Genomic DNA, 14,049 nt, shown 5'->3' with positions numbered 1-14,049 from the left:
TAAATCCATCAGAAGGAAGAGGCTTGGCAAAAATATAGTAATGTGGAGGGGAAAAATTCTTTACTGGATTTACTGGACTTCCATCGCTAAAGAATATAGTTATGCACAAAGAACGATTCAAGGTGATGGTCCCAGTCAAAGTGTTTCTATGGCTTGCACAATTGAACAGGCTTCACACCAAACTGAAGAAAATTATCCAACACACAGCTACCTGTGTACTGTGGAGAAGCCAATGAATCAATCCAACACATCTTCAATTTTCAATTTGGAATTCGTACAAAGCTTATTCTTGATTGCCATATTTCATAATGAAACTCACATCTTTGGAGGAAATGAGAGTCTCACTATCGGAGCGATTTCTCCTGACTATTTACCAATTGAAATTTCTACCATAAAATCTCCTCTCGTCCCTCTCTCTTGTACATCCTCCCAATCTTAATATAGCTGGGATCAAACTATCTTTTCTCAACCAAAACAAAAAAAAATTGAAAGTGATATGGGAAAAAGAAGATATACTATTTTTTGTTGACTCAAGAATAAATCTGCACAAAAATGGGGTTGAGCCTCATCAGATGCTTTAGTTTATTTATGTAGGAAGTACTTGTGCTACAAAGATGAACATACGGGTCCACAAACTATGTAAATAAAACTCCATAAACCACAAGACACAGTAATATACCTCCACATTATTGTATCACAAACGGCATGACAAATTGCGTGCACTCAAGCACTCAAAACACAGAGCACTTACAAGAACTCAAGTTAGGATTCAAGTGTCAATAAGAAATCCAAAAATCGTCTCTCTCATGACAAATGCCATGCAATCACAATATCGAGAAAATGCAAAAAAAAATCCCACATTTGTATTCATGTGAGTTGACTGCTACTGTATAGCGGATGCCAGAGACTTACATTTTCATTTGCTTCTTCCTTTTCACATAAGACTTCATGTAACACATCTATAAACAGCAATAAATTCATTAGAAATACGATCTTTTTTCAATTGACAATGAAATTAGATATGTGAACTTAATATTTACTTCTCAAAACAATTCAAACTCAATAGCCCTGCAAAAATACATGCTATTTAGACATCTCAGCACAAAATAGGTTGTGCGGAAGGTAAATAATACAAATTAAGAGACCCCAGGAAACTCGTGCCTATTCTAAAGATTTGTTGTGACCCAGATCTCTTACTTTCTTATGGCACGCTTTCTCTTTCTGGAGCTAAAGCATTATCATATTGGGAAGAGTTTAATGCTTGTGTCAGCAAGAAGCTGGATCAGACATCTTACCAAGTATGAATGTCTGAAGAATGACATAATATTTAATTTAGATTGAGCAGTGAACATATGCAAAAGGTACTACTATTTTGGGTGATGTCTCTCATAGATATACCAATTTAATGGGCTAAAATTTACATCTACTACTTGAACAAAATTTAGACTCTTGTGTTTGTACTAGAAGCATTGTACCATAGATTCTGGTGTTTATATTAGAACCTCCCACCGCCACCCTGCATCCCTCTACCTTCTCTGCCTTATTTCTCCTCTATTACTTCTTTTCCACTCTGGAATGTACTAATCAAGCCGACGCCGGTGCTAGGCAGTATAATAGTTCTTGGGTTTGGAGTCACAGACATAACCTCCTTAGAAATCCAAAAAGGAAATAAGTAGAGAAAATCATAAAAGGTGGTTGACCCTACAAAGCTGCCCTTTCAAAAGTACATAATTAATTTTTACTCAAAGTAAAGTAACTTTTTGCTCTCAGAGAATAGTGGTAGTAGAACCACCATTCTCTAGCATCTCAGCAACTGTCCAATTCTCTGATAAAATGAGACAGTTTGTAACACGATAATATATATCAAGCATCTGTACACAGATTGCAAATGGCAACTACTTTAGATCATAATAGCCAAGTGAAATTGATAACAATATTCCTATAGATTAAAAAGAATCATAATAGACACGAGTGATCTGCCATATAAGAGATTGAAATATTACTAGCCAAAAGTATGAAATTTACAGCTACCTCTAAATCAACAGATGAAAGCAAAGGTATATAGGATATATCTTTAAGATTACAAATGAAATAAAAGACGTTGAAATTGTAAAGGCCCTACGGGAATGGCAAGTAGAATTTAGGTGTATTTGCATTAGCTACCTGATTTTCAAACCAAAACTCCAATCGACAGGAGTACGTGGCATAGGCATGTACTATCTCCTACATGAACAACAAAATATTTCTTTGGGAGGCACCAAATCATCGCCATCAGATTTCTTCCCTATTGATACCTTCCCTAACCAATAAAGTTCGTCCATGAAATACCTATTGAAGACATAACAAGAAGAAACATCAAAAGGACGTAGCATTAAGATAATCTCAATGAAGATACATGTCAAAAATTCAGCTTTGACTAAAACACTATTGACAACCATAAAATGGTTGTTAGAAAAAAAGAACAAAGTATACAACTATTATTTGATGTATTATATGAAAGAAACACAAACAGAAATAGTCACTTACCAATCCATTTGACTCTAATGCAGCCTTGAGTTCGTCGGCCGAAGAGAATGACAAAAACCCATAGACACGGTTTTTACCTCCTTTGCGGTCGTACAACACCCTTGTACTTACAACAGTTCCAAATTGACTAAAATGCTCCCTCAAATTTTCAGGTCTTACAGTCCAAGCAAGATTACCAACATAGACCTTAAATGGGCTTTCAAATACTATATCCTTCTTTGGTGTTGTATTGAGTGCCTCCATGTTTTTCCTTCCGGAAACCATATCAGCTGAAAACTTAACACGTATTTCACGGCCACCCAGATCCTGGTAAAAGAAGAGAAATTTATATGGAAAAAATTAAAAAAAATGTAAGAGAAGATGAATTCAGAAGAATAAGAATGTGATATGATCAAGAACAACATATTTATGACTTACAGATCCATCAAGAGCAGCCATTGCTGCTTTAGCTTCTGCAATAGAACTCATTGTGACATAACCACATCCTCGACTTATACCTGTTGCAGCATCCCGTGAGACCTGTAATATGCAAACTCCAAATTAATAATGCCATTGCATCCTATATACTTTGATCAGAGAACTCCACTTCTAGAAAAATAGATAAACATACCTTTAAAACATGACCCTGAGCAAGTGAATAATCAAAACTGTGAAAAGTATTTTCACATAGCTGTTCTAGCTAGAAAGATTGGAACACGAATATAAGAAGGCTCATATAGTGGATGGTGGTATGAACCATTTTCCTACTCCATTATTAAATGTGATATATCAATAAACAAGAACTAAAGGATTTTAATGTCAATGATTTCCAATAACATGTAGACAATGTTAAACAGGGCCGATATAGTTAAACTTTTAAAACAGTCAATAAATCCAGCAGTTCCTCTTTCATACTTTTGAGATAGCATAGTAGAACACTCTTTTGTCACTTGTATGATGAAATCATAGATACAACAATCCGCAAATAAGCACTTTGGCAGCCTCAAATTGCTACGTGCACCATTTCCTGAGATGTAGGGAGTTCAGAGCAGTGTAGCACAAAAGAATTTGGTTTTCGAAGGAGGTAAAGGTCATCTAGTTCATCTTAATGGGGAGCCAAACAGAAATAGATGAACAGCCAAATTTAACTGACATGCAACTATGCAAGGAGTTTAAAAGAAATCCTATGATCACTAGTTTTTACTGCTACCTCCTATTTCTTATGTATAATGCCAGCCTTGTATCTGTTACCGTGATCCAAGATACACTACTTTAAGCATCCTTGTAGTTGTTAACTGTATTGTAGTCCATACAGAAACCTCATAAAAGTAGACTGAATGGGTATAAATAATTGTTTTCTTGAAACAAACATCTGGAGACACAAGGAACCAACAGTACTGTTCAGCTGTTTGTACGTGGCATGATCTATGTAGTCATCACAAAATCCACTGTATCAAGATGATGTATGTCTAGAATTTGATAATTTTACTTCATTTGACGCCAAAAACTCTAATTCCCAAGCATCCTCCAAAACCAAAGGTTCAAATCGATTATCCTTCTTTCCTTGCTTCGCAGCAGTCATGACCCAAACTGAATTAATTTCAGTTCCCTTCTATTCTAATCCAAAATAACCGCATTCAATTCCAAATCAATGCAATTTGAATTCGGGCAAAACTAAACCAATCGAATGTAGCTTCCTTTTTATTAGTCCTCTCACTCTTCTTCCAAACAAACACACAAGATAACTACCCTTAAATTAAATGAAACGGTGAATAAGTCCGAAGAATGTAGCATAAGGAAGATAAACAACAAAAAGTGAAGGAATTAACCTCGACGGAGATGACCATGCCGAAACTCTTGAAAAGATCCAGAAGCTGGGGGATATCACAACTCCTCGGCAGGTTACAGACGTAGAGCTCGCACGGCCGCACCCGATACCTCCACTCGTCGGCCTCGACGACGTCGTCGACTTCGCCGTCGCCGACCTTCTCGTCCTCCGCCGCCACTGCCACGGCCTCCTGCTCCTCCTCGGCGACGGCGAGCAGTCTCGGGTTCGCGTTCCTGGATCTGGAGGAGGAGAGAGGGAGAGCAAAGAGAGGGGTGTGGAAATGGGAGACGGGAAAGGAGATACAGGAGGAGCGAGGCGTTGTGGAGGGTGGAGGTGGGTGGAATCGGAGGAGGGAGAATTTAAGGGAGGAAGCAGAGGCTGCCGCCATGGGTGGAGGATAGAGATTAGAGAGGGAAATGGAAAGGGATAGGAAAGGGGGGAGGTTCCTCTCCACGACTACACTTGAGCTCAGTCGCTACGGCTACTAATGGATATGGGGATATGGGAATATGGGATACACTTTTTCTTTGTTTTTTTTCTGTTTTTATCTTGAGGTCGTTACAGTTTCACCTCCACGCTCTTCCTTTGGTTTAGGACAGAAATAAATGACATGACCCAAAATAAAGGAGGTTTCTGTAGGTGTTTGATTAAAACAAAATAGATAAATAAATCAAACAGAAATAAATGACATGTCCCAAAACAAAGGAGGTTTTTGTAGACAAATTATAAGATAAAATGGTGTTTGGTTTTGGCGGTTGGATAAGCAAGAGAAAATGATTAAATTGATATTATATTATTTTTTTATCCTAGTTTCGTATTAGTTTCATTGAGAAACTAATAAAAATATTTATATATAATAAAGATACAACACACATATAACTACAACAAATCTATGGTAAACTCCAAACACTAAGAAGTAGGAACATCACATTTATAACTCTCATAACCAAGAGTTTATCAAAACAAAATATAAACCATACTGCTAGCACGATAACTTCAAACCGTCAGTAAATGCCTTCAAAACTGTGCCGGTGTGGATTCAGTTGCACAACCTCCCCAATAAGTACTAGGAATCGGAGGCCCTCATTCTTGTCGCGGCCTATTTCAGCAAGCCTTTACGGGTGGATGAAATGACGCTGGACCATACTCAAAGCAGATTTGCCCGAGTTTGTATGGAGGTGGACTTGACAAAACCACTAAAGACGACTATTTGGCTTGGGCCAAAGTCAGACAACTTGGATCAAACGGTGGTCTACGAGAACATCCCATTGTATACTGCTTCTCTTGCGGTCGTGCAAGACACTGAGAGGAACAGTGCAAGGAGGGGGAGAGTGTGACATTGGAGCAAAAGGAAAATACCACACAACAGAAGATTGCGGCAGAAAAGCCCACACCTGAGGGTGGCGAAGTGGAGGACCAGGAGTCGGTCTATGGGCCATGGTTCACGACCCAGAGGAAGCCGCGACAGGGTGCACAGCGGAGGGAAGCAGGCTACGAACCGGCAAGCGGAACTTTGGCCAATCCTATGGTTCACCAAAAAGAACCAGTGGTCAATAGTGAGGACCATCAAAAATACCAGCGATTAATCGCGTGACCTAAGCCCAAGCTCATGGCTCAAGGTAATCAAGAAGGAAATCAATCCTAAAGGCTTCTATTCCTAGAAGTGATACGGGACCAATCAAAGTAGCCAATAACAATGAGGAGGTAAGAGCTTCTAACCAGGTGGGCCCACGTGATGGAGACATCTCATCCTTTCTCATACGTCCAAAAAACCTCTCCCATGCAAACCCTAAACCAAGAGAAGGCACGTTCGCTGGGGCAAATATGGGGAAAGGAAAAAAGAGTAGATGAGACTGTACCCTTAAATACATCAAAGAGTGCTAAGCCGGATTCACCGCAACCGAAGGTTGACATGCAAGCTTGCCATTCTAATGATAGACGTACCAGGAAGGAAGAAGGCCAAGATCATACGAAAGTAGAAGATTTCATAAGCGCCAATGAACCTAACCAAATCAGTAGGAAGCTTATTGAATCAGGTACGAGTTTAGTGATCATCAACTAATTTGCTTAGGCTTAGGACCGTATAAAGAGCCTCAGTCCTCGTATGTGCGGACAAACAAAGGTAGAAACCATGACAGTATGCAACGGAACAGGTACCCTCCAGAAATCTTAAAAGATGGACTAGCCCATGCTAGTTCTAACCCACGCTAGTTCTAGCCCACCATCAAGAGCACAAGATACATCAACCACGTTCCATAAAAAGCTGGTTTTGGAGCTCAAGGTGGCCTTAACCCAGGGAGTGGATAATGATCAAATAGACATGGAGTAGACCAATGTAACACCTTGAAATATGTAAAAAAAATCGCCCACGCACGCGCTGTGCATCCCAACTTGTCACGGACCTCTCTTTCTTCTCCTTCTTCTTCCTCGGCCGTGCACGCCACCAGCCATTTCCCCACTCTTTTTCCTCCACCCCACCATCTCTCTCTCCCTCTCCTTCTCTCGTGTTGCCGACGAAGCCCCAGACCAGGAGCCAACGAAGCCAGCCGTGGACCCCCTCGGTAAGCCCTTACTCTCCATTAAATTCTAGCAAATCGATCCCTCCCCCACCGTCATCGGAGTCCTTGGCAGCCGACGACTTCGCGTCTAGCTCCCGATCCGAGAGCTTCGAAGGAGGGGGGAGAAACCCCCTTAGCTAGGCTTCGAGCCCTTAGTAAAAGAGGGAGGGGAACCTCCATGGCCACCAGCCATGGAGCGCACCTCCCCGCCCCGTCAGCTACCCCAGTCGTGGAGCGAGCTACTCCCGCTCCCCCGTAAGAGGGGAGGACGGGCGGCGGCTCCACGTGGGCTCAGGCTACGCCCCACCACCATCGAGCCCTTCTCCTCCTCTTTTCCCTCCCATTCCCTCTGATTCACCACCCACCCCAGGTGAGGGTCATGGGCCACCGACCTCGAGGGTGGGCTACCAGCGACATGGGCCACCGGCAACGTCGGGCCCATTTTCTTCCCCCTCTATCTCCTTCCCTTGGAAGGAGATGGTGAGGGAGGGTGGGGGTTGCTTGGCAGGCTGTGGTTTAGACCGCAGCTTGGGCCGCAACACATGAGCTATTCCACCCTTGCTTATTGGGTTGGGCTCGAGCCCAACCCAACACCCCAGCCTAGGCCCAATGGAGTCATTTGGACCCTATAGCCCCATTTTTCTATTCCTACCTGATTAATTAGCCTAACCACTCTCTTAAAGATAAATTACTATCACCTAAATAGTGTGAATTTTAAGATGACATTAACTCACCCTAGAGAACCCTTGACTCATGTAATATGCTTAAATCTAAATTCTCTAATAAGATAATTAATTCTATTAATGCGCTAATCTTATGCTTGCATAAACTAATAGGATCGACACTGCACAAAAAAGATTTTTAAGATTTTAGATGAGCGAGCTAGTTGAGGGGAACTAGAGTACTGTGGAGACCCTAGGTACGTAGAGTTTATACGAGTCTAGAATAATATAGTTGATACTATTATACCGTCTATGATATTGTAGTAATGTTAGTATTAACACATGCATTTAGTGTACCATGATATATCTTGACATATGCAATTATTGATAGTATGCTCATCATGATATTATGAGAATGTTAATGTTAGCATATGCATTAGTGTAACTACGATCTACATGTATCTTGGTATGAGAAACTCTTGCATAAATATCTGTAGTGAATATAGAATATAATGACCATGATGACTATGACATAATTTATACATCCATCAACACTCCACCAGTTCAACATATCATTAGTAATCGGTATCTAACTAGGCAATGCCCCCTACTCACTCAACCCGGGGTTAAAGGTAGATTGTGTCATATATGACTTATATTATTAGCGGCCTATACCTGAGGTCGCTAGCTTGAGTGGCATTCAGGTAATTATACTGCATAGTCAGAATTAGATTATGATGATAGTAAGAACATAACTATTAGGCGGAGATATATTTCTAGCGGTACCCGACAACGTAGGGTTATAACGTCAATTGATGAGCTGAGGGCTCGTGACTATCCCGCTGAGAGCGGTGATGATTTAGAGATAGTGAGATATGGGCCTACGATCGAGGTCCTTAGTCTGATAGTCATAGACAACCGATCACATGCAATGTCGTCATGCATGTTTAGGTGACATTACTGCTAGATGTATATATATCCCTCCTCGATGTATAAGATAATGGATGGTTATGTGATGGATAATTCCTAGAGAGTATATAAATTATGTGGTAAATAGCTCGATGAGCTATGATAAAACATGATTAATGCTTTGGTGAGCATGTAATGACTAAACCTCCCTAACTTGCGTAAATACGAAGAAAACTACTCTTTTTATTTTTAAGTATAACATGTAAATGCTATGATTGAGATTTGTATGAATAAGAGATTACATCAAGTTTTATACTTGTGTAGACTTATCCTAATATGTTTAGGAGTTGGCATATTAATGGATAGTACCGTGTAGTCTTTATCGGTTGCATTGATTTAGTATCTCATTGTAAGTCATTTAAATAAACTTATTCTATTGTTAGCAATTATAGGCATGCATTGGGATATGCACATGTGATTTTATTATTATAGATTGTACGGATTCTACTCACTGGGTTGTGTGCACACCACCTTTTGGTGGCATCATTTCAGAGCTAGGGAAAATAGGTGCGGGTAGCGAGGAGTAGCTACATTTACTTCATTTAAGGTTATTTCTATTAGTTGTATTGAGCCTCTGCGAAAATGTTATGATTGGAGTTGTATTTTGGACGTGTATCTTTAAAGGTTTGTTGTGGTCTGTCGAACTTGTATCCGGACTCATATTTGATTAAGATCATTTATGGTTTGAACTTATATTTCTATGTGCCTTGTGAAAATATATTACTGAAGTGCCCCATCTCTAATGGTTTAAAGATAGGAATCGTTGGAATATTTTGAACCATTCATGAACATTACAACAAACGTATCTTGTCTTTATCACGAGTTATTTTCCTTGGTTAACAATACTTGTTATTTTGTCGATATTTGCGGGTTCTTTAATTTTCTTTTTCCTTTGTAAAGGGAATAAGATGTATAGGTGGTATACTATATGTATATGCTTATTAGAACTCCTTCTAACGACTTATGCATTCTGTTATCATTTCCAATTGGATGATCCATTAATCCAATTGAAAGAAGATTTTAAATGGATAGATGTTTTTGATTTTCAGAACAAAATCAATTATTAACCAAATACACTATTTCAATGACCTGAAAAGGTCGAAATAATATAGATTCATCACACTTCTTCAAGTACTTTAAGTAAGAAAAAAAGATCTCGTATACGATAAAATTAAGGATAGTTCAGGACTTCATTTGCAAGCTTCACGGATAATTTAGCAAGATCACGTCCTTCATTACGAGCTTGTACACACACTTCTAAAGCCACACAATTAGCTACTGCACCAAGTGCATTTCCCCAAGGGTGTCTTAAAGTTCCTCCACCAAACTGTAGTACGGAATCATCTCCAAAGATTTTATCAAAATTAAATGCAGTGAATTGTTTCAGGGCCACCCCACTTGTTTATGTTTACTGACGCATCTGAACAACAATCACTTGATTAAAAAATTGTACTAATGCAACATAGAAATAGATTCAAGATATTTTCTCGAATCATGTGAATGAGGAGATTCATACCCTAAATGGAATTCTTATAAAATAGAAAATTTCTATCTTTTTTTTTACTTTTCTGCTTATTTGGGTCATGTTATAAATGCTCTGTCTAAACCTATTAATGGGAGAGGTAAAATTTCATCTTCTAAATCTCGATTAATTGAATCCCCTACCCTAGGTATTATTTCGAGATGTTCTGTATATGAGCCCCTTCAAACAGGGAGTTATTGTCTATCATTGGCCTCTATGATAGAATCAGTCGGGGAGGCCTGAGAAGTTGTGGTTTACCCTATGGCAGATGTCAGCAGTTCGAGTCCGCTTATTTCCAACCCGTGAACTTAGCTGATACTATGATAGCACCGAATTTTTCCAATTCGGCAGTTCGATCTATGATTTATCATTCATGGACGTTGATAAGATCCTTCAATTTAGCAGCACCTTAGGATGGCATAGTCATACAATCGCTATTTATAATGGAAATGAACATTTACCTATTTATATAATAGATCGTATGGTAGGTCACAAATTGGGAGAATTCGCCTCTACTCTGACTTTCGTGAGACATGCAAGAAATGATAACAAATCTCGTCATTAAGTTAATTTGAATTAATATTAACTTACATATATATATATAAGAACTAATCCATCGACACAAATCGTTTATGGGCGAAAATTGAGTTATTCGGGTCCTGGAGGATTGACGGGGCGAACTACCAATTTTAGTTACACCAAAAGATGCAGTCAATACAGCCAAAATTACACCTGTAACCCAAGTTAATTTGCGGGGTTTCCATTATCCTTTTTCTTGTATGTGTTCCTAAGAAAAGGAATTTGTCTATTTCATTTTTCGAGGTCTAAAAAAAGGGGTGTGGAAACACTGATTAAACCTTTATGAATCAATTTTTGTTCTTTCATCCCAAGTAACCTCCTTCCCCGAAATGCATTGAGGTGCAGCAGTTGCGAAAGGAGAGTTGAAGGTTGGAACGAATATTGAAACAAGTTGGGAAGAAGTTGTTAATGACAGATTACCTAGAGAAATTGGTAAAAGAAATTGGGCTGTATGAACTTATAATCATAGAATCGACTCGATCATCAGATTATAAGTTCATTCCATACCGGACCAGATCGGAATAGGGTTATGTACATTCTTATTATGAGAAGAGGTCATTCGAGCGTATGTAAATAAATACTATGTCCCATTCCCATTTTGGGCGGAACAGATCTACTAATTCTTTTTATTCCAGTTAGTAAAAGAGATCTTGAACTAAGAAATAGACCTAAACAAGAATTCTTGAACGGCGAACAACCAAAGTATTCCCTACATCAAACAATTTCCATTAACAAAACCATGTAAATCCATCGGATAATCAAAAATACGCATGTCTGATGAAATGGTTATTGCTATCTACTTCAATAACGAATCATTGGTTTAATGGATCGTGAGTGGGAACTTAGTTTCCGTCTGGGTATGCGTCCTTGGATTGTTGTTGCATATTCAGCTCCTGTTGCAGCTGCTACTGCAATTTTCTTGATCTACTCTATTGGTCAAGAAAGTTTTTTACATAGAATAATACAAAAAAAGCAAGAGGACGTATTTGGAATAACCCAGTTCATTGAACCAACCCATCGCAATCTTAATCCCAATCCCAATCCCAATCCTTCCTTGTCTTGCCTCCTCACCACAAGTATATCTTCTCTACTCCCCCATAATTAAAGGGCAGATATTTTTCCCAACCGTTGGATGGATACGGACGACCTAGGGATCAATCGATCCATTGGGTACGACTATCTACTTTCGTGGCTGGAAATTGCCCCCATGGCTCGGAGGGAGATCCGTCGTTTGTTTCACCACGTCATTGGACACCACCACCTGGTATTCTTGCATGGAACCCCCGATGATATACCGCGTGGGGGGGTTTACCCACACGGTATACATGTGTATTTGGAGGTTTGAGTGTTTCAACCAGAGTCAAAGCAAATTAGCATTAGTAGCATATAAGGGAAATGGTCCAGCGAAGCATGCTACCCACCTCAATGACAAGACAATGGAAGTAGGAGAAGCGAGTGAGACGTTGGCCCACATCTCCAAGAGAGGTAGAACACAATAAGTTGTGCTCTATTGCCTTTAATCATGTCTTAATGATCAAAGCAATAATTTGGAATTCCCGTTGAGCTCTAAAGAAAGAAGTACAAGATAAATGTCGAGACTTGAATAGAGAACACAAATTGGATTTTCTAATTCTACTTGAATCACATGCAAGCTGAGACACCGCAAATGGGTTGGCTAAAGCGCTAGGGAGATGCTGGAATTTTTTTGTTGTGCCAACTGAAGGAAAATCTGGTGGCATTATAGTCTTATGGAAAAAAAAAGATCGGATGGGTGGACGTGATAGCGTCATCAAGATTTGCGGCTCACCTGGTGATTTCCAACGAATTCAACCTGGAGTTTAACAACGGTTTATGCTAGTAACCAGCTAAGTGAGCAGAAGGAATTATGGGAGGAATTGACCAATGTCATAAGCATCAAGGCCCCGTGGGCGATCATCAAAGATTTCAATGCTTATCTCTCCACTAATGAAAAAAAGTTCTCGTCTAGTATTGTTGGGGCCAAAATGCAAAGCCTTCAAGGCCCTTGTGGACAAGACCAGTCTCTGTGATCTGGGATATGATGGGATTCCGATCACGTGGTGTAACAACCAACAGGGGCAATGTCGTATCTGGATAAGGTTGGACAGGGTCTTTGCCAACTCCTTGTGGCTTACCCAACATCCCAGCAGTAAAGTGACGCACCTGGATAAGATGGCCTTAGACCATGCTCCCTTAGTCCTCTTCATGTTAGAGATCTCTCGTTGGAAATCTCGGCCATCTAAATTCAAATTATATTGGCTCGAGCACGAGAGCTGCGAGAGTGTGGTGACGGACGTGTGGGCTAGAGGAACAAATGGTAACCTGTTGCATGCCTTTATACATCGGACCAAAACCATGCACCGAAAGCTTCGTAGCTAGAGTCAGACCTCTATTGGGAATCTAGATTCTCACCTTCAAGCAGTCACCAATGAAATCAAGAGGTTGGAGGACTTGGATGCATCTAGCCAACTAGATGAATCGGGGTATGGTATCCTTCGCAGCCAATACAATAGGAAGGCCACCATAAGCCGCTAGCTGAATATAAAGTGGAGACAGAGAGTTCACCTGAAGTGGGTCCGCAAAGGTGATAGAAATACCGGTTTCTTTCAAATCACTATCTCGATGCGCCAGCGGCACAACCACATCTCTGCTGTTCAAAGGGAGGATGGGAGATGGACTCAAATTGAGGAGGAGACCTCGGCAGCCTTTGTAGATTTTTACTCGCAACTCTGGGCGCTTGATGAGGAGCAATCTCTGCAAGATGAGTGTTGGCCTGAAGTACCAGCCGTCTCAGCGGAGGAAGCGGAGATGCTAACCGTGCCAATAACAAATGAAGAGATCAAGAGTGCCCTATAGAGCATATCGAGAGGAAAAACTCCTAGCCCAAATGGGATTCAAGCTGAGGTATACATCAGGCTATGGCACATCCTAGGGGAGAGTTTCTGTGATGTAGTTCATTATTTCTTCAACACAGCCAGATTGCCAAGAAGTTGGGGGAGGACATACCTCACCTTGATACCTAAGAAGGACTGCCTACCTGCGTGTCGGACTTCAGACCAATAGCCCTATGCAACGTTGCATACAAGGTAATTGCCAAAAGCTCGTCGACCCGGAATAGGTAGCTTTCGTCATTGGCCGCTCCATTTATGATAATACCTTAGCAGCTCAGGAGTTAGCTCATAGTATGACTCATGACAAACACAAAGATCCCATCATGATGATTAAGATGGATATGGAGAAGGCGTATGATAGGGTGAGCTAGGCCATGGTGACCAGAACATTAGAGCGGATGGGCTTTCCTCTGGTCTGGCGGTGATGGATCTTTGCTTGTATAGTGTCACCGATTTTCGCGGTGCTCATCAATGACTTCCCGTCTGAGTGGATCACCCCTCACAGCGACCTCCGTCA

General features: G+C 40.5%; 1 protein-coding gene across 2 annotated transcripts; it reads right to left on the bottom strand.

Annotated features, from left to right (window-relative positions):
* Window positions 1-656: 656 nt before the first annotated feature.
* LOC140800579 (28 kDa ribonucleoprotein, chloroplastic-like) lies at window positions 657-4,893 on the bottom strand. 2 transcript variants are annotated; one of them, XR_012111274.1, is made up of 5 exons: window positions 4,335-4,893; window positions 2,944-3,045; window positions 2,527-2,832; window positions 2,164-2,328; window positions 657-959 (listed from the first exon to the last, which is right to left on the bottom strand). XR_012111274.1 is itself a non-coding variant. In XM_073155326.1 (4 exons), exons 1-4 carry the CDS (start codon window positions 4,719-4,721, stop codon window positions 2,272-2,274), a joined length of 852 nt encoding a protein of 283 aa, XP_073011427.1. In that variant the 5' UTR covers window positions 4,722-4,837; the 3' UTR covers window positions 1,978-2,271. The 2 variants fall into 2 exon arrangements, 1 of the variants encoding a protein (XP_073011427.1); XM_073155326.1 differs by lacking the exon at window positions 657-959 and having other exon boundaries at window positions 1,978-2,328; window positions 4,335-4,837.
* Between the last annotated feature and the right edge of the window lie 9,156 nt (window positions 4,894-14,049).

The sequence above is a fragment of the Typha latifolia genome, chromosome 14 (assembly GCF_019914945.1).
Source record: "Typha latifolia isolate L0001 chromosome 14, TyphaL0001v2, whole genome shotgun sequence".
Classification (NCBI taxonomy): Eukaryota; Viridiplantae; Streptophyta; class Magnoliopsida; order Poales; family Typhaceae; genus Typha; species Typha latifolia.
This window is presented reverse-complemented; position numbering and strand designations above follow the sequence as displayed.

Bases quoted from the DNA above. Each gene is read 5' to 3' on its own strand.
- LOC140800579 (XM_073155326.1), bottom strand. From the start codon at position 4,721: ATGGCGGCAGCCTCTGCTTCCTCCCTTAAATTCTCCCTCCTCCGATTC. The intron at 3,046-4,334 runs GTTAATTCCTTC...TGCATATTACAG, and splicing joins GCATGGTCATCTCCGTCGAG to GTCTCACGGGATGCTGCAAC. The intron at 2,329-2,526 runs GTAAGTGACTAT...TGTCTTCAATAG, and splicing joins CATTAGAGTCAAATGGATTG to GTATTTCATGGACGAACTTT.